The sequence below is a fragment of the Rana temporaria genome, chromosome 6 (genome assembly GCF_905171775.1).
Source record: "Rana temporaria chromosome 6, aRanTem1.1, whole genome shotgun sequence".
In the NCBI taxonomy this organism is placed as follows: Eukaryota; Metazoa; Chordata; class Amphibia; order Anura; family Ranidae; genus Rana; species Rana temporaria.
In genome coordinates this window covers 175,087,833-175,109,610 of record NC_053494.1, presented here as the reverse complement: position 1 = coordinate 175,109,610, position 21,778 = coordinate 175,087,833, and the positions used below count along the sequence as shown (strand labels likewise).

Genomic DNA, 21,778 nt, shown 5'->3' with positions numbered 1-21,778 from the left:
ACTAGTAAAAAAAAAATATTAATAAAAATGCCATAAAAATACCCCCTATTTTGTAAACGCTATAACTTTTGCGCAAACCAATCAATAAACGCTTATTGCGATTTTTTATGAAAAATATGTAGAATACGTATCGGCCTAAACTGAGGGAAAAAAACGTTTTTTTTATATATTTTTGGGGAATATTTACTATAGCAAAATGTAAAAAATATTATTTTTTTTTACAAAATTGTCACTCTATTTTTGTTTATAGTGCAAAAACTAAAAACCGCAGAGGTGATCAAATACCACTAAAAGAAAGCTCTATTTGTGGGGAAAAAAAGGACGCCAATTTTGTTTGGGAGCCACGTCGCACGACCGCGCAATTGTCAGTTAAAGCGACGCAGTGCCGAATCGCAAAAAGTGCTCTGGTCTTTGGGAAGCAATATGGTCCGGGGGTTAAGTGGTTAAGTAAGTGAGCAAGTTTTCTATTTCTGGCAAAAATTGTGCTATTAAATATATACAGTATCATCAACCTGAAACTAGTGTTATCCAAACTATCCAAAATGAAAAAAAAAAAAAGTTTTGCCTATACAGTAGTTCTACTTTAAGGAGTGATAACCTTTATATTTATTTATTTATTGATAAAAGCTGTTAAAAGATTGCTGACAGTGTGGTCTGCAAAAAGTGGCCTTTTACCACTATAATGTTACTGTTGCATTATAGTGGAAAAAGGCCACTTTTTGCAGAACATGCTAAATGAAGTAAATTAAACACTTTAAGCATTAACGTGCACCTGAAACCAAAAGGTAAAGATTTGTAATGTGTTATGAAACATCTTGTGATGTCATTACTGTACTGCTCACTCTTCTTTTTGGAGGTACTGACATTAGGAAGCAAAGTCCTGCCTCTATCAAGCTTTTCATTGCTGTCCATATGTAAAATTTGTATTGCTGTCCATATGTTCATTGGAAAGTCATGGTGACAAAAAAATAAATTAAAAACAGAGAAAGTATACCCAGGGGTGACACAGTCAACAGTAAAAAACTACGGTAATATAGGTTCTACCATTCCCCACGCTAACTAAAACGTAAAAAAATACTTTTTAGTGCTGGATTTTAACTTAATATGCTTACCTAAGTTCATTGCAGAATTCTGAGAACTCGTATTGATTCCATGTAAATTGATCCTACCACTGCTTTTCCTCTGTGTGAAGAAAAATGTTACTGTAATAAAATTAATTGATAAGTGCTAACATTTTTTACTATATAAGGTGTTCTATCGGGTTGAGGTCAGGGCTCTGTGCAGGCCAGTCAAGTTCCTCCACCCCAAACGTGCTCATCCATGTCTTTATGGACTTTGCTTTGTGTACTCGACCCATCATTTGGTGTAGGGGGGGGATTATGGTGTGGGGTTGTTTTTCAGGGGTTGGGTTTGGCCCCTTAGTTCCAGTGAAGTGAACTCTTAGGTGTCAGCATACCAAGACATTTTGGACAATTTCATGCTCCCAACTTTCTGGGAACAGGTTGGCCCATTCATGTTCCAACATGACTGAGCACCAGTGCACAAACAAGGTCCATGGTCTTGGTGTGTACTTAGAGTTCCCTTCACTGGAATTAAGGGGCCAAGCCCAACCCCTAAAAAAACAACCCCACACCATAATCCTCCCCCCAATAAATGATTTGGACCAGTGCACGAAGCAAGGTCCTTAAAGACATGGATGAGTAAGTTTGGGGTGGAGGAACTTGACTGGACTGCACAGTCATGACTTCAACCCGATAGAACACCTTTGGGATGAATTGGAGCAGAGACTGCGAGCCTCACAAATGCACTTCTGAAAACATGGTCAAATAGTCCCATAGACACACTCCTAAACCTTGTGGACAGCCTTCCCAGAAGAATTGAAGCTGCTATAGCTGCAAAGTGTGGGCCAACTCAATATTGAACCCTACGGACTAAGACTGGGATGCCATTAAAGTTCATGTGTGTGTAAAGGCAGGAGTTAAAAGTAAAACTTAAAAATCTCCCAGTACTATAACTGGTGGATTGCTGCTCCTGTGTGCTTCATACTATTTACTTTTTTATTTTTTATTGACTTTTAATTTTATTTTACCTTATTATTGTGGGGTTTCCTATTCCCTCATCAGTTGCCCTGATATGAAGGAAAAATCTTATAAATATATTTTTTAACAAATATGAGCAAAAAGCTTTAAATCTGTACAGATTTGCCACAGGATATTTTGTATTTTGCTCTCAAGTTCTTATCTCATTAGAGTATGTTTGTTCATGCTTGTTCAGTTGTAGCCTAAATGCCATCTTTGAAAATATGATTGAAAACTGAATATCATAATGAGCAAAGATACAATGTTTTTGCTGTGTTTTATCTTTAAAGCTGAACTCCGAGCTCATGAAAATAAAATTTTAAACTAATTAAAGCAGTTATTTATTTATAAAAAAAAAATGGAACACACATAAGAATCTAATAAGAACATACATTTACAAGCTGTCACAACCAGAAGGCTCCCTAGCCACCCTGTCTATGTCCTCGAGTTTTGCCTTAAAAAACAAGACATACAAACTGAATATATAAGAGCTTTACAACAAAAGAGCAAACAAAATGCAACAATACCAATGCCATCTGCAAAGTGAAAAAAAAATAGCGATAAGCTTTCTTTTCTCCACTTAACGTTTTGAATCGTTGGGCAGATTTGCTGCGATTCTGCCCACGATCTGAAAAGCCCATTTGGATCTGCCTGTCCGTTTTTTAGGCAGATCCAAGGAGGCCATCCATTGACTCCTATGGGGAGACGGATGTCAGCGGAGATGTGTCCGTTGACACCTGTCTGCCATCCAATCTGCTAAAATCAGACATATGGTGATACGTTCGCCATCCATCTTGGCGGATTGCATTGGATGAGATCTGATAAAAATGGACAGGCTGTCCATTTTCATCCGATCTCTCTATAGAAATCAGCGGAGCTCTGATAGGCCCCTCCCTGCTCAGTGAGCAAAGACAGACCTATCATCTGCTGGCTCAGCGGAGATCAACAAAGCGATCTCCCACTGAGCTGGTGGACTCGTGTGAATGAGGCCTTAGAGCAAAAGTGACAAAATCTTGTAGAGCCAAGATGTCATTCAATGCATAAAGACTCTATTCTTGATAGACAACTTAAAAGTGGGTGGAGTCTAGAACACTCATCTGACAGTGGATCATGCCACCTTGTTCCAGTGCCAGAGTTGACTTCCTATTGCAGGCCACAGGTGGTAGACACTGCAAGCTACTCCTGCTTCCTACATTTATGGCCTTTTCTTCTTAACATATACAGTATGTTAGTGCATTACTTTTCTTTTACTTACTTACTTCTTTTATTGAAAAAAATATCCTTTACTACACTATGCAGGGACATTTGTTGTCTGTTTAATTTTAAATAGAGGTGGCTGAATTTGCCATGGCATCAGTCGCTGAAATTCCCCACACTGTATCACTCAAAGGAATGCAGGCCATACATGGGTCGAATTCTAATCATATTTTCTTTCAGAAATCAGAAATTTTGTGTGATTTGTGATCCAATGGTGCCACCATTGATTTCAAAATTCAACCAACCAAGCCTTCAATTTCCCCCTCATGTTGCTACAGGAAATTATTTTCATTTCTTTCCAGGCCATAGCTCATGCGCATTTCTTTTTCGATTATTTTTCTTTACGATTATCCCATCATTGATTAGAAATGTGTTCCTATTTCCAAAAATTTCCAGCATTCCCGATCACTCAATATTTATGGGCTGCGCAAAAATTGGCCGTTGCTGCAGCACACTAATGGTGTGAAATTCAAATGAAATTTCTTAGTTACAATTTCCGAAAATAAAATTTGTTTGAAATTCGACTCATGTATGGCCAACTTTAGGGTGAGGCCCCATACACACGATAGAATTTATCCGCAGATACGGTTCAGCGGACCGTATCCGCGGATAAATCCTCTCTAAGATTTCAGAGGATTTCTATGCGATGGCGTGTACACACCATCGCATTGAAATCCGCGCTGAAATCCTCTGCCGATGACGTGTCGCGCCGTCGCCGCTATTATGACGCGGCGACGGGCGCGACGCTGTCATATAAGGAATTCCACGCATGCGTCTATTCATTACGGCGCGTGCGGGGAATCCCTTTGGACGGATGGATCTGGTAAGTCTGTACAGACGAGCGGATCCATCCGTTGGAATGGATTCCAGCAGATAGATATTCTGTGCATGTCGACAAATATTTATCTGCTGGAAATCCATTCCAGGGGAGATTTATCTGCGGATAAATATCCGTTGGCGTGTACACACCATAGGATCTATCCGCAGAAACCCATTTGATGGGATTTATCTGCGGATAGATTCTATGGTGTGTATGGGGCCTGAGTATAAGGGTCCTTTCACACAGGTGTTTCACATGTCCGTTGTCCCTCCATCCATTGGCAAATAAAAAACGGATATGGGATAGCAGACATTTCTCTTTCAATTTGTATGCATTTAGGGAGACCCTTGCACTACACAAAAAAAAAAACATAAATCTAACAAAAAAAGCAGCAGGCTGGGGATGTGAATGGCCCAGAGTTCAAGACTAAACTGTGAAGCTTCTGCAGCTGAGGTGAAAAATGTGTCAGGACTGCCTGATAAGGGAAGCTGGATCATAGGTGTGGCTATAAATTCAGCTGCTTACCTAAATATCATAAATAAAAATAATTACAGTATAAATAATAAAAATGATAAATAATGGTAAACATTGGATTTCACACAGAAAACATTGAGTTATTGAGTTATTGATGAAGGAGGGGTGCAGGGCAAGAGTCACCAATGAAGGGCATTTAAGGGCATTGTTTTTGTCCATGGTGTCATCTCTGTAAACATTGTGTAGCGTTCTATGGATGTGGGACACCCTGTACCCCTCCTTCATCAAGAGCTCAAATCCCCCATCAACACAGACAGTGCTGATGCAAGAATCCCTCCTACCGGGCCATTGTCTTCTCCCGGTGGGGGGAGGCCGTCCCCACCAGGAGAAGACAGTGATTATTGCTAGTGGCTATAGACCGCTAGTGATAATCACAGGTAAAACCCAGCATGCTGGTTGTACCCAAGTTGATGGATTGATCAACTTGGTACATTCAGCCTGCCCATATACAGTTTGGATCTCCGCCAGTTCCTGCTGAACCGGCCGAGATTAGAATTGTGTATGATCTGCCTAACTATACTAACATGTGAAATTTGACTGGCCTATGTAAGTTAATAAAAAAGTTATGCCCAACATTTGCACTACTTTCGGTACAGTACTCGTATTTATGAAAAAAGATACTGACCATTTTGTTAACACTCCATACACAACAATACATGCATGAAAAAAACATGTTTTTCAATACAAATGGCAATGCAGAAATCACACATACCCGCCATAACAGCCCCTCCTGAAGTGCAATGGACAATGCTTCTGTGGGATTCTCTATGACTCTGCTTTTATGACCAGAAAAATCCATCGCCACAAGAGAGTTTTCCGATATGCTTCTCTAAAATTTAGAACATATACAAACAAAACTTAATTGACTATATCATATGTATATTATTTAGTAAGGGATAGATTCAAAGTACATGTACTGTTTCAAATGTCATGAACATATCTCATGAGTAGGGATGAGGCTAGGGTTCGTCACTTCCATGGGTTTGAGGCTAATCCTTCACAGTCATGATTTGTGGTTCCAGCAAATTTATGTGCAGATTTGCTCAGGAGATTTTTTTTAAACCATAATGTACTACATAACCTTCGAACCAGCAGGCTTAGGCCCCGTACACACAGTCGGACAAAACCGATGAGAATGGACCGAGGTTCAGTTTCATCGGTCCAAACCGACCGTGTGTATAGCCCATCGGTCTGTTTTCCTTCGGTCCAAATTTTTAAAACATGCTTCAAAACCGAACCGATGGACCGCTGCCCGATCCGTCCAAACCGATGGTTAGTACAGAAAAGCATCGGTTCAAAACCCGCGCATGCTCAGAATCAAGTCGACACATGCTTGGAAGCATTGAACTTAGTTTTTTTCAGCATGTCGTGTGTTTTACATCACCGCCTTCTGACCCGATCGGATTTTGAACTGATGGTGTGTACGCCCATCAGACCATCAGGCCACTTCAGCGGTGAACCATCCGTCGGACCATTCTCATCGGTTTTGTCCGACCGCGTGTACAAGGCCTTAGAAGAGCAATAAGGGGGCTTTTGGTTAAGCTACCCCCATCCTTATAAAAGTGAGGGTAGAGGACAAAGCATTCATAGGGGTTGATTTACTAAAGCTGGAGTGTGCAAAATCTAGTGCAGCTATGCATGGCAGCGAATCAGCTTCCGGAAGCTGATGCAGCAAAAGCATTGGGCAAGCTGACAATCTGCATATAGAGAGACATTAGGGTCAGTTAGGAAACCATACTTTAGCTCTTTGGGAAGTCAAGCTGACTTCTTTTTTTTTTGATCTTATGATTGAGGGCTTTTTTTTTTATTCAGTATGTGGTTGCACTAGGATCCCGTGAGGATCCGTACCTTTCTCATGCGCTTGCTCAGCGGGGATCGCTCCGTTGATTCCCGCTGAGCCGGCAGATGACACACTGTGCAGGGACTGTCCTGTCAGATCTCTTCTCTCCTCTATGGAGGGATCGGATGAACACGGACCGTCTGTCCGTGTTCACCACCCGATCCGCAGACTGATGGAAAAATAGGATTTTCGTCCGTCTGCAGAATCGGACCATAGCGGGGACCGACGAGATTGGGTGTCAGCGGATGTTCATCTGCTGACACCCGCTAACCCATAGGGATACATGCATGTCCGTATTTCATCCGAAAACGGATGGATGAAATATGGACATACAGTCCGCATGTGTGAAAGGGGCCTAATTTGAAAGAAAAAAATGCAAGTTCATTGTGCATCTGAACCACCTTACATTGTATCATTCTCAGGGCAGCCAACATTTTGGGGCCCCTTACACAGCTTTAGGCAGGGCCCCCCTGAAGCAGAGAATGGAGGGGGGGGATCCTCCTCTCTCCTGTCACGGGGTGGTAACAAAAGTGTCATCTCTTCTCTTCTCTCTCCTGCCGTGAGTTGCTAAAGTCAGTCGTAAAATGGGAGGGGGTGGGCCCTTGCCATGATCTGCTAAAGGGGGGTCAGACGAGAAAAAAAACGGGGGGGACCATTGGGCCCCTTACAAGTGTAATGCCTGTACCCCCCTAATGGCGGCCCAGTTTATTCTCATTCTCCATACTACCTATCCCCATCAATAAAATAAAAGTTAGGCAAATATATTTACACTTTTTAACCACTAGAGGGCCGCGCTATAGACGAAAGACGTCCACAGCGCGGCTCTCAAGTGCCGGGTGGACGTCCCTGGACGTCCTGCTATTTACATTCCCCGCGCGCACCGCTGGGAGGCGCGCAGCAGGGAAACACTGTGCCCGGCACATCGCTGGAAAGCCGATGCGCGTGCCTGGCGGCCGCGATGTCCGCCAGGTACCTGCGACCGGCGGTGTCAGCAGGGACGTGGAGCTCTGTGTGTCACCTCCCCCAGTCAGTCCCCCTCCACGCACAGTTAGAACACACCCAGGGAATACATTTAACCCCTTCCTCACCCCCTAGTGTTAACCCCTTCCCTGCCAGTCACATTTATACAGTAATTAGTGCATTTTTATAGCACTGATCGCTGTATAAATGTGAATGGTCCCAAAATTGTGTCAAAAGTGTCCGATATGTCCGCCGCAATATCGCAGGCCTGACAAAAAAATCGCAGATCGCCGCCATTACTAGTAAAAAATAAAAAATAAATCATAAATCTATCCCCTATTATGTAGGCGCTATAACTTTTGCGCAAAACCAATCAATATACGCTTATTGCGATTTTCTTTAACAAAAATATGTAGAAGAATACGTATCGGCCTGAACTGAGGGGAAAAAAATTGGGATATTATTATAACACAAAGTAAAAAATATTGTGGTTTTTTTTTCAAAATGTTCCTTCTTTTTTTGTTTATAGCACAAAAAAAAAAAATCGCAGAGATGATCAAATACCACCAAAAGAAAGCTCTATTTGTGGGGAAAAAAATGATAAAAATATCATTTGGGTACAGTGTTGTATGACCGCGCAATTGTCATTCAAAATGCGTCAGCGCTGAAAGCTGAAAATTGGTCTGGGCACAAAGGGGGTTTAAGTGCCCAGTAATGAAGTGGTTAAAGATATAATGTTTATTTTTTTTAATAAAACTCATGTTCTTGTTTATTTTAATTTAGAGTCGCTGTATACTGTTTATATATGTATATATATATATATTTCTACATGTATTTATTTGTTTACCCTGTTCTATACTGTAATAATATCTGACAATTACAATATTAAACCTTCAAGCTAGAGTGCCATCTCAAGTCTTATTTTGTCAATTAATTCTCCAGCCTGTAAGGGTTTACAGTGATCAAAAACTGTATGATCACCTTGTTGCCATGAAGAGGAAGAGGATCAGGATATCACCACCAGAATCTCAGAGACTGATATAAAAGGCCAATGGGTAATTCAACCTGTTGGTTTCTATCCAAGACCGATTGGTCTTACATCTATTATTATATTTAAACAATAATATGTACCGTAGCTGCAAGATTCTGACTGCTTGCATCAATTTTTTGCTGTGGTCTTAAATAATTTTGATAAATCTGTTTTCCATTCTGAAAATAAATACAGACGTAGCATTAGAAATATGTTTTGCTCCTTATTATACAGCGAACAACAATGTTTTTAGGCAAAGAATTCTAAATATATGAATAATCTTCTAGTTCTGTTCCACACTCATTAAAAAAATAGCAAGAGATTGTTTATCACTCCATCTACTGCATCAACTTGAAATCTATTTTACCACCTAATGTGTGAAATGCTAAATAAGACTTGTAGCAGGCATGTCTGATTTGTAAGATGATAAACAGAAAGAGGAGGTACGTAGGCATGCCTACGTACCTCAGTTTGTTTGTTTTTTCTTACTGATGAATTCAAAAAGACCGGGTGGCCATAGATGGGCAAATGTCTCCCAAAAACAGGCTGCAAGACATCTGCCATGCTCTATAGCAGTGGTCTCCAAACTGTGGCCCATGGGCCAGGTGTGGCCTTTTGCTAGCCTTTATCTGGCCCTTGGGCCACTATTTGTTCCACTATTACCAATGACGGTGTACTATTCCTCCCACTAATACCAATTATGGGGCACTACTCCCCTTGCTGACCACCAGCCCCGCAGCCATATTTATTCTCACTGATGCTGGGCAAGGGGCATTTTTTACCACCACTGGCCACAATCTGGCCTCCTAAAGTCTGAAGACGAACTGGTCCTTTGTTTGAAACATTTGGAAACCCTTGCTCTATAGCATTGGGACCAGGCATGTTTTCTACGTCAGAAGTAAAACTTGTCCAATTAAAGCTGAACTCCTGGCAAACATTGCTATTTTACAGGGTATGGGGAAGTGTAGCGTGGTGCAGCAGCAGTAAACACTCAGAATGCACTTGCAGAGAACAGAAATTGTATTAATCTCAGAGTTCAATAATTCACAACAAGCCTGTCAGAAAGGCGGCTGACCAGGAACACTCACAGAAGATAGCAGCAATGTGTAGCAGAGAAAGTCTTAGATGTCTTAAGGGGTGGAATGCGGCCTGATTGGTCCATACCCAAATGGGGAAGTCTCCAGGAAGGATGATCCCTATCCTTTCCCTACAGCCCCTTAGCTGCACTGGAAGCTTACAGTGGCAGGGAGAGGGGCAGGGGCATCAGAAGAGGGTGATTTCAATGAAAGGAGACATAGCTCACTAAAAGTAAGTAATTTCCCTTGTGCTGATTTTTTATTTTTTTTATGGTTCTAGGTAAACGTAGGCTTTAATTATTCTGCAATAAATGCATACCTGTATTTATTGGTGTTTTTTATTTCTTCAAGTATTTATTTATGTAGCGCCACCAGTTTATATAGCACTTTTACATTCATATTAGCCCCTACCCTCAAGGTACTTATAGTACTTTAAAGGTCATTATCTCCTTTATAAATATACACATAGTAGAGCAAATATGGACAGGGGCCATTTAACCCATCAGCATGTCTTTGGAGTGTGAGAGAAACCAGAGTACAGTATATGGGGCAAACCCAGGCAAGTACAGGGAGAACATGCAAACTTAACCACTTGACTTACTGGGCAGGTAAACCCCTTTTCTGCCCAGACCAATGTTCAGCTTTCAGCGCTGTCACACTTTGAATGACAATTGCGCGGTAACACAATGGTGCACCGAGATGAAATTTTTATAATTTTTTCCCACAAATAAAGCTTTTTTATTTAATCACTGCTGTTTTTTTTTTTTTAAATACCCCAAATTTTGCAAAAAATACATAGTTATAGTTATAATTTTTTGAAAACAGGTCGTTTTTCTCCTTCAGTGATGTACGCTGATGAGGCGGCACTGATAGGCTGCACTGATGGACACTGATAGGCTGAACTGATATGCTGCACTGATGGGCACTGATAGGCTGCACTGATAGGCACTAATAAGGTGGCACTGCTGGGCACTGATAAGGCGGCACTGATGAGGTGGCACTGATGGGCACTGATAGGTGGCACTCAGAGGTGGCACTGATGGGCACTGATGGTTGTCACTGATGGGCACTGATGGTTGCCACTGATGGGCAGCACTAAAGGGCACTGAAAAGGTGGCACTGAGGGGCACTGATAGGTGGCATTGATGGGTGGCACTGATGGGTACTGATAGGCACTGGTAGGTGACACTGATAGGCAGCACTGATCGGTGGCACTGATGATGAGGCACCGATGGGCATTGATTGGCAGTACTGGTGTGCATTGATGGGTAGCACTGGTGGGCAAAGGTAGGTGGCACTGTGGGCACTGCTATATGGCACTGGTGGGCACTGGTAGGTGGTACTGGTGGGCACTGATAGGTGGAATTGGTGGGCACTGGCAGGTGGCACTGGTGGGCACAGATGTGGCAGCCGTAGCTCTCTGTGTGAGGGACCAATGTCCCTCTGACAGAAGTCATCAATAAGCTTTTTTTTTCTTAAAAAATATAGAATACCGATCTTCTGTTTACATCAAGTGTCACATTGTAAGGGGCTGGGATCGGCCCCTTACTCTAATCCATGATCAGCCGAGTCTCATGGACTCGCTGATCACAGAGCGTGGAGCGCTTGGCCTGCAGGGACGTGCTGACAGAGCATTCTCGGGAGGACGTCTTTGGACGCCCTCCTGGCAAATAAGGCTTGCACTGTAGCCGTCTTTCGGCAATAGCGCAGGCGGGAAGACCTTGATGCAGATAGTGTCCTAACCAGGATTCACAACAGAAACCTATGTGTTAACCTATGTGAAAGGAATACTGCGCAGGTCTAACTAGACTAATAATAGTGATATGATATCAAAAATTATAAAAAAAAGTGTGAAATAGCTGCTGCAGCAAAAATATGTCAGATAAACACAAATGAAATAACTTAAAAGGTAAGCTGCGCTGCATGTGTAGAAAAAAAATTGTGAACAAAATTGCATAACCAACCAATCTGTGAAATATAAGCTAGTCCATAGACATAATTCTAAAATTGGTATAATCAATGTGCATAATGGATATAAGAAAAAGTGCAAAACAAAAATAGTGAATATAATAGTCCAGATAATCGTGACATTCACAGCTGAGACTCTTGTGGATATCCCATATGAATCGCAGATACACCAATTGAGTGTCAAAGAAAATCCAGGAAGCAGTGTCAGATAGCAGAAGAAAAGGCACCTCCACCTCTAATAATAAGTCTGCTTACCGACTCCCATGGATCTCTATAATTGAGATCATATGCGCATGTGGCTCATAAGCCAAGCTGATTCTCGCTGCTTCTCTGAAGTACTCCTCCCCAAATGGTCTCACTTGACAGCGACCTACAGGTCTCCCCGCATAGATCGAACCTGGGAGTAAAACAAAATTGCCAACATAGAGCAGTATTGAAAGGTAAAAACGATTTATTGACATATAAAAGATGCACTCACATGTCCATTGAAAATATAGTAGCGTTGTGTAATAGTTTAAAGCCGGCTGGCTTAGATAATCCGCCCGTCCTTCCGGATGGTCGTTGGTGAACAGTGGTGACGTCAGCACGCCGCTCCTCCCTACGCTGTTTCGTCAAAGAGATGACTTCTTCCAGGGGCACAAGCGGTGTGCTGACTCGCCACTAGTTATTCAATTACAACGTCAATGCGCCCAGCCCTGACGTCCGGGCATCATAGACGCGGATCCGCCATATTTAAGTGGGGATCCTAGCCCAAACTATGTTTAACTGCAAATTAAAAAAGTTTTATGTTACTAATACTTGATGCTGGCTAAAAATTAGATTAAAGGAAACATCAGAACCTAGCAACAGGGCTGAAAATGAGAGGGCTGCAGAATATAAAACTGACAGACGGGCATAAATACCAATGATCCGTCCGTACTGCAGAACACCTTCCTCATATTATGTAATAGGACATACAACAATACGAATGGCGCCAAGAAACGCACATTCGAATAGTAATGACTCACAACTTGACTAAAACGTCATGCAAACATGTGCTGAGCACAATACAATTATATTTTATTTTTCTAATCTTCTTTAGGACACACACTCACATTGACCACTGCGTGCTCAGCACATGTTTGCGTGACGTTTTAGTCAAGTTGTGAGTCATTATTTTTCAAATGTGCGTTTCTTGGCGCCATTCGTATGGCACCATAGAAACGCAGCCCTCTCATTTTCAGCCCTGTTGCTAGGTGCTGACGTTTTCTTTCATTGAATTTTTAGCCAGCATCAAGTATTAGTAACATAAAACTTTTTTAATTTGCAGTTAAACATAGTTTGGGCTAGGATCCCCACTTAAAGATGGCGGATCTGCGTCTATGATCCCCAGACGTCAGGGCTGGGCGGTCGCATTGACGTTGTAATTGAATAACTAGTGGCGAGTCAGCACGCCGCTCGTGCCCCTGGAAGAAGTCATCTCTTTGACGAAACGGCATAGGGAGGAGCGGCGTGCTGACGTCACCACTGTTCACCAACGACCATCCGGAAGGACGGGCGGATTATCTAAGCTGGCCGGCTTTAAACTATTACACAATGCTACTATATTTTTAATGGACATGTGAGTGCATCTTTTATATGTCAATAAATCGTTTTTACCTTACAATACTGCTCTATGTTGGCAATTTTGTTTTACTCCCGGGTTCGATCTATACGGGGAGACCTGTAGGTCGCTGTAAAGTGAAACCATTTGGGGAGGAGTACTTCAGAGAAGCAGCGAGAATCAGCTTGGCTTATGAGCCACATGCGCATATGATCTCAATTATAGAGATCCATGGGAGTCGGTAAGCAGACTTATTATTAGAGGTGGAGGTGCCTTTTCTTCTGCTATCTGACACTGCTTCCTGGATTTTCTTTGACACTCAATTGGTGTATCTGCGATTCATATGGGATATCCACAAGAGTCTCAGCTGTGAATGTCACGATTATCTGGACTATTATATTCACTATTTTTGTTTTGCACTTTTTCTTATATCCATTATGCACATTGATTATACCAATTTTGGAATTATGTCTATGGACTAGCTTATATTTCACAGATTGGTTGGTTATGCAATTTTGTTCACAATTTTTTTTCTACACATGCAGCGCAGCTTACCTTTTAAGAAGTGTTAACCACTAAGCCACTGTGCTACCTGTAGTTCAGATATAACAGCCTTCCTCTTCCTTTTGACTAATACCTAGGTAGAGAATAGATGGTCCTGCTGTGTCCAGAATAAGCCATGTGAAAAAGCACTTTCAGTGTTCAAACTAAACTTAATGGATAATTCTTGCCAACTAAAAAGATAGACAGGGTATGTATAAGAGAAATAAAAAGAGTGTGTATACCTTGTATAACCTAATTGCTGTCAGCCAGCAGATCTTACTCTCTTCAGTCTCTGCACACAGTAGTTTCATTTCTTTGGTTCCTCCTGTCTTGTTAGGCTAGAAGGCCACAGCACATTTTGATTAATGCATGCCTTGCAGGAAATACCTGTTGAAATAAAATTCACTAAAATACTCCTACTTAAACAGCCAAAACATGATTACAGTTTACCACACATGCTCTACAATTAATTACTGCTGTAAATTGCGAAGTGTCACAGTGATAAAACAATGGGCGTACCTTGAGGCAGAATCCAAAGTCTGTAGGAGCCCCATAGCTTTTCTTTGCAGACAGCAACATATATACGTTACTCTCAAGAAAGTCACAGAAGAATTGTAGGTGTCTGGGGTCCTAGGGAAAAAAAAGATATACTCATTTTGAAAGTATTTGCAAATTACAGGCTCTGAAGTATGTCAAACCATTTTAAAGTGTATCTCAGGTGTCTAGAGTTTTCGTTTGGGATAGAGTGTGAAAGGGTTGGAGAACTTGTAGCCTTTGGCCTGGAGGACAAGAACAATCAGCTAGTCATTTCATCGTAGGAACTTTTTGTGGAAGGAAATTGTACCTTGCAACGTGAGCCTGTGACTATGCACTTGCAAGTGCAGTTTCCCCCAAGCTTAGTAAATGCGGTAAGTTCTGTTGATTTCCATCATCCAATTGCTTTTTTATTTTCCTTGTATCTGATCGGGTATTCTTTATGAATTGAAATTGTACCGCCTTACATTTACTAAGATAAATGCGTACAACTGCACTTGCAAATTGCACAATCTATTTGCTTTTAGTAAATCAACCCCATGGTGTATCTTGATTGGTAGGCATAGTGAAAGGTGGGTGTTACTAAAGAATATGGTCACACACTTTTTAAAAATTTCCAGTATCAGCTTTCTTTGTGGCTCTTGGCATTCAATCACAGGATATCTCAGAGCATATTTCCCTTTACTAGGCGCTGTGATCGCAGATTGATAACTCAATAATGCTCATCATGTGAACCTAAACCGACTCTAGGGTCTCTTCTCCAGCATCTATGTCCCCTATTTGGTGTGTTCCACTGGGGGTGCGGGTCAGGCTAGGAGTCCTCCCTGACTCCATGTAATCCACAGAACAAGTAAAAATCTCAGACACCGTACCGTACAGTACACCACACAAGCACAGGGTGTAATAGGTGATAGCAGCCTCAGCCTAACTCCATCCAGGTCACGCCCCCAGCATGTTTCACCCCACCCACAGGGCTTAACTATGCAGATGGCGTGGCCTGGATGAAGTTAGGCTGCTATTACCTATAACATGCTCAGCTTATATCAGTGGCAGAACTACCAGGGTTGTAAAGGTCACACTTACAACCGGGCCCTGGAGTTATTCCACTGTGGGGGGCCAAGAGCCCCGAATGTAGTTCCCCAGTGGCTGCAGGGCACTGAGCTCTGAGTGTCTCTCTCACAGCCCAGAGCCAGCTCTGACAGTTCCACGCCCCCCATACGTCGGCACGTTCAAGAGTGGAGAGAGAGAGCTGATCAGCTTGTCCTTCCCCACCCTCTCCTCCTGTGATTCTGCCCTCACTTCCTGGCAGTCACGTGCCTTAGAGAAGAGGAAGTGAAGCAAAATGTTTGAAGCCCAGCAGCCAGAAGAGGAAAGGTGCAGCCTGCCTCTCCATCCATCTACTGTGAGTGAAGTGTCCCCATCCCTCCCTTCTCTCTTCTGCCTCCCAGTGAGTACAAATAAACATTTATTTCTGTTTATTCTCATTTCCAGTATACTGTCCTAAACACTCCTGATGATTGGCTGAAATGCCAGGAAACGCGTAAAGTGCCCCCAGATGCCAACAATCACCTGTTCATATTGCACATACTTACCGATTTTATTACATATATCTGCCATGTCTATGATTTTATTTCTGTATTGCATGCTATGTAGCAGCATATCTAGAGTAAGCCTTGTGACTACCTATTTATTTGATACAAAATATTTGACATGTATATAAGATTGTAAAAATAAATCATGTACTGTAATTTACTTTTTATCGTATTTCTTTTTACATGGCGCTCCCTCATTTAAAGTCCCACAAACTCCTCTCTTCTATATAACAAATTTAGGGATGGAGGCCGCCATGTGTCCTACTTTTATTATAGTGTGTGTCAGGTCACATCCATTTACTATATAACAAATGTAAGAGGGACTCATATGTAAGGGGTGCTCTGTGAACTCTGAAGTAAGGGGGACTTTGGTAAGCAGAGACTCCCTTCCATGAGAATTCCCCTTTACACTAGAATCCATAGCATTCCCCCATACATTAGACCTCTCCTTAAATCAGGGTTCCCCTTTACATTCCAAAGTCCAGAGAGATATAGTATAGTATAGTATAAGTGGAAGTTCTGTGGACTCTGATGTAAGGGGGGTTTTGCACACACTGATGTAGGGGGGCTCTGTGGACTCTGATGTAAGGGGCGCTCTGCAGATTCTGATGTAAGGGAGGCTCTTCGGACTCCGGGTGATTTGGACTCAAATGTAAGGGGGGGTCTGAGGTCTCTGCTGTGAGGGGCTCTCTATAGACTCTGTTGTAAGGGCCGCTCTGCAGATTCTGCTGTAGGGGCCACTCTGGGGACTCTGATGTAAGGAGTGCTTTGGGACCCCTAATTAAACTGAAATGCTGGGAACTCTGATGTAAGGGGGGGTTTGGGAACCCTGTAGATTCAGATGTAAAGAGGGAACGCAAAGTGGATCTAAAAAAAATTGCTGTGCACCGCTAAAGTGTTTGGGTTTGGCTTGACGAAAAGGTGGCAACCCTACTCAAAATGGCAGGAAGAAGGCCCGCGGGACTGTAATTAAGGGCTCTGAGTAAAGGTCCCCAGGATCAATGAGAAGGGCCCTGGGGTTGGAGGATAGAGGGAGATCAGGACTGTAATTAAGGGCTCTGAGTAAAGGTCCCCAGGATCAATGAGAAGGGCCCTGGGGTTGGAGGATAGAGGGAGATCAGGGGGGCCTTTCATTGATTCTTGTATCGGGGCCCTGAAGGTTCCAGTTACGCCTCTGGCTTGTGTCGTGTGGGGTGGCTGAGATTTTTCTCTACAATTTTCAGCATGTATCACTGACTGTGGGTTCCATTCTAAATAATGCATGAAGGGTGAAATATCTGGCACTCACCAACACAATATACTGTACTGGCAATGTAGTGGACCCCCATCCCAGTCCTCCTCTCCCCTGGGGGAGTCTTTCAAAAAAATGTTTTAATTGCGCATACCGCCATTCATCAATCAAAATCATTTCCTTTTTATTTTTTAAATCCTGAAAACAGGTTGTTTTGCTCCATCACATATTTTAATTGGATGTTATCTTGAATTATCCATTTACCAAACATTTTTTTTTCCCCTGGGAGAAAGAATTTTGTATCAGTCAAAGGTATAAAGGGTGAGTTGTATTCCCAATTTTCTTTCTTATTTATCTGATCCCATATTCCTAATGCGTGCCTCGTGATGTAGTGAGCATCTGAGCTAATTTCTCTATACTGTGCCGGAATCCACATTAATTTCCCTAGTGCTGTCTTACGTGTTTTAATATCTATATTTACCCACTTTGTTTTTTTTTCATATCTTATATTTTTATTTTATCAAAAAGAAAAACATACAAAACAGAATACATATTCCATAAAATTCAACGTCCAAGTAATACAGATATACAGATATGACATATCCATACCTATTCTTCCTTATTCTATCCATCTATGCAGCATAATCGGACAATTAATCTATACTTTAAATATCCCTCTCTCCTTCTTTCTTTAACCTCTTCACCCAAAAACACAACCCCCCCCCCTCCAAAAAAAACAACAACAAAAAACCCTCCCCCAGTTCCCACTACCCCTTGAGATGTAAGGCTTACGATCTTATATAGTCCCTTTATACCAGTATGCAGATATCCAATTTCAGAAGAGTTTACATTTCTCCTCTTATCTCTCTTCCAACATTCTCTTCCCTTCCTCTGAGTTAATAAATGCTTTCCATCCTATCCAAGTTTCATTATATTGTTTCCTCCTGTTTTGGGCCGAGAGGACTAAGTCCTCCATTGCCTCTATCTCCTGAGTCCTATTAAGCCATCCTGCTATGGAGGGAGGTCTAGAATCCCTCCATCTTCGGGTGACCCACCTTTTTTCTGTGTTGTTTTAAACCCAATCAATTATTTGTGATGTTACAATCGCGTGATAGTAAATTCTTACATCGGGTGCCCCTAACCCCCCTTGTGCCTTATCTTTAGTCAGTAGTGTTACTTTAATACGTGTTTATTTCCCTCTCCAAATAAATTTTAGGACCATTGACTGTAATTGTTTAAAATATGCTTGTGGTATTGGAATTGGGAGCATCTGCATTTTATAAACTATTTTAGGTAATATTACCATTGGTGGGACTATTCTGGCGCTCCATGAAAGTTGCCCTGGTGCTATTCTATTAAGTTCTGCTTTGACCTCATTTAACAGTGGAATGAAGTTAATTTTATATAAGGTCTCCAGCCTAATTCCTAGATATCTTAGTTCTTTTTTCCAACCAAGTGAGAAATCCTCTTGCAAAGCGCTCCTTTCTATTTTAGGAATATTTATACTCAGTATTTCCAACTTGGCTGGATTAACCTTGAAATTGGACATACTGCCATACTCTCCAATCGTCTTCATTAAATTAGGCAAGGTTATCCTAGGGTTTGTTACAAAGAACAAAATATCGTCCGCATAGGCGGCAAGTTTATGCTCTTCCCCTCCAATTGTTATTCCCTTAATATCCACGTTTCACCTTATTCCCCTTAGCAGGGGTTCTAGTGCGAAAGTGAACAACAACGGTGACAAAGGGCACCTCTGTCTGTGTCATTTTTCATTTCAAAGGGTTCTGAGATAGTCCCATTAATTTTAATTCTTGCTGTAGGTCTATTATATAGAGATTTAATCCAGCCTCTCATTCTGGGTCCCAATTCTATCGCCTCTAGAGTATCTTGCATGAAGCCCCAGTCTACCCTGTCAAAAGCTTTTTCAGCATCGATTGACAAGAGTAGACCCGGGGCTCCACTTTTTCTAATTTCCCTTTATGACCAGGAGGGATCTAATTCCGTTATCCCTTCCTTCCCTTCCTGTAATAAATCCTACTTGGTCCGTATGGACCACATCCTTCATTATTTTTTTCATCCTGTTGGCGAGAATTTTTGAATATAACTTTAAATCAGTATTAAGGAGAGAAATTGGTCAATAACTAGAGCATACGGAGTTATCCTTACCCTCTTTAGGGATTACAGTTATTAAAGCTTCTAGGGCCTCTTTCCTCATCCCCCACTTCTCTCCAATCCCATTAAAATAGGAACATAGTTTCGGAATTAATATATCTGAGAATTTTTTATAATACCGTATAGTAAGACCGCCTGGTCCGGGGCTTTTCCCATTTGGGAGTTCTTGAATAATTTTAAATATTTCTTCTTCTGTTATGGGGGTTTCGAGATTATTAAGTTTACCTTCTGGAATTTTATTTAAGTCCAACTCCTTCAAATATATTTTGATTTTCTCCTCTTTTTGTTTTACCTCTTCTTTGGTGTTATTTTTATTAATTGCATAGAGTTTCCCATAAAATTCTTGAAAATTTTTAACAATCTCTGATGTCTTATATCTTATTTCCCCCGTATTTCTCTGTATTCTCTCTATATAATTAGCTGTTTTTTTCTTTTTTAATAAATTTGCCAAGTATTTCCCCGCTTTGTTACCCCATTGATTTCTTTCTTTCTTAACCAGGCTCAGAGCAATTTCGGGATTCCTGTTCGATTACTCCCCTCATCTCCTCTATTTTAATACTAAGATTCAATAAGAGTTCTCTCTCTCTAGTTTCTTTATGTAGTTGTTCTAGTTCAAAAATGTCTTTAGTTAGACTTATTTTTTTCTCTTTATTTCTTTTCTTTTTTTCAGCTCCCGCCTTGATCATGATGCCCCTGATAAAAGCCTTATGGGTTTCCCATAATATCGCCTCAGACATTCCTTCTGTACTATTCTCCATAAAAAACGGTTCTAGTTCTTTCTTTACTCTCTTTTCTATCTCTTTATCTAGTAGAAGTTCTTCGTTCAGCCTCCAATTACTTTTCCTATTTTATGTCTCTCCTATTTTCAATTGAAGTGTAATTGGTGCATGATTGGAGAATGTAGTGATTCCAATCTTTGTATCTTCCACTAAGTCCAGTAACCAATGTTCTACCAAAATACAATCATTTCTTGTATACGCCCCCTGCACAGGGGAGTGGAATGTATAATCTCTCTGTCTTATGTGTTGTGATCTCCACACATCTACTAATTGGTGTTGGTGCATCTTCTTTTTTAATTTGTTCCTCTGACCCATTCCAGTGCCCTGTGCATGCGACGTACTATCCAATTTTGGATCTGAACACAAATTAAAGTCCCCCCCGGTCTTAAATTCTATAAACTCATCCATGATTCCCACCAAGTATTGAACAGACTTTTTGTTTGGCCCATAGATGTTCGCCAATGAGATCCCAAAACCATTCAGGTTCCCCCTTAAGAATAAAAAGCGCCCCTCTGGGTCCGACTTCATTTCTTATAATGTGAATCTGACTTCTCTAGCAAACCCTATGGCCACACCTTTGGCACGAAAAATGGGAGAGTCCGCATAAAACCACAGGGGGAACTCCTTTGAGACAATTCTACTATTAGCACCTGTACCAAAATGTGTTTCCTGTAAAAAAAAACACATCAGCTTTTAAAAAAATGAATTCCCGTATTATATTTGCATTTTTGATGGGGGCATTCATTCCACAGACATTATATGAAATTATATTGATTTTAAGCATCCTATATTTTGAGGTAGCTATCTAAAGCTGAAGCCTTGTGTAGCCCCGGGTTACTTTCAAGGTAACCGGTACTGTTGAAATTTAAAGGATAATCAGAGCTTAAAGACTCTGATTCCAATTACAATCATTTAATTAGGGTCTCTGTTTCAGCTTGGCTTGCTGTGGGCTCATTCTGTTGTACTGGGGTGTTTTCTCCCCCCGGTGCGGTAGGTGGCAGAGGGAAGTTGAGGTTTGTGTGTTCTCTCCCAGCGGCCAATCAGGAGGCTTGGGCCTTGCTGGGCATGCTGGAATAGGGTACTTATGGAACAGACGCCATTTTGGCCTGGTCTTCCGGTGTGGCACCCACCTTCAGGGCCTACCTGGCCGGAGTGAGCGTGCTATGCAGTGTTCCTGGTTTCGGGCCTAAGTTGGTCCGGAGCATTTAAGCAGGACGGGGACCCAGTGGTCGACTGGGTTCCCACTTTTGAAGATCCCAAGCGAGTGTAGCTGTTCGGTGGGGAGTCCATCTGAGGAGCGCCAATGAGAGGCTGGCGGTCCAATAGGATTCCGACGAACCACCGGGGATCGAGGTGACCTGATACAGAAGGATTGACTCCTCTTTCAGTCAGTACCTGGGCGACGTTAAGAAGAAAATTTAGGTATAACTTTACCTAGAAGGGTTACCTCCGTATCTGTAACCAGAGAGGGCCTGTGGCAGATGTGTCTCCCTGACATTCATCCGGGAGGGTCTGTGGCAGAGACTTTGTCCTGAAGAGGTTCGAGCGATGCTCCGACTGCTAGGTCGATGAGAGAGGCCTATCCGCGTACGCTAAGCCCACTTAAATAGGAGTGGTAAGAAAAGTGTTACGCATAGGAGCAGGACTGTTCCAAATACTACGCCTGAATCTGCTGTTCTCCTTTTTCCCATCTCTATCCCTCTATACCCGACTGGGTAATAAAGAGCACATAAAAATACATTTCTTTGTGGACATTCCTTTGCTGCTGTTGTGTGCATCATT

The 21,778-nt window shown here is 41.9% G+C and overlaps 1 protein-coding gene across 3 annotated transcripts in view; it reads right to left on the bottom strand.

The window, feature by feature from the left end:
• The window catches only part of GRB14 (growth factor receptor bound protein 14), a 97,662-nt gene that overhangs the window by 14,279 nt on the left and 61,605 nt on the right, over positions 1–21,778 (bottom strand). For 2 of the 3 annotated variants that reach the window (XM_040357851.1, XM_040357849.1), the window contains exons 6-10: positions 14,208–14,318; positions 13,931–14,026; positions 8,621–8,698; positions 5,402–5,518; positions 1,113–1,182 (exon numbers count right to left, since the gene is read on the bottom strand). In XM_040357851.1, coding sequence (XP_040213785.1) covers positions 1,113–1,182; positions 5,402–5,518; positions 8,621–8,698; positions 13,931–14,026; positions 14,208–14,318 — 472 coding nt within the window. The remainder of the gene's footprint in view (positions 1–1,112; positions 1,183–5,401; positions 5,519–8,620; positions 8,699–13,930; positions 14,027–14,207; positions 14,319–21,778) is intronic. The other variant, XM_040357850.1, reaches the window with a different exon arrangement.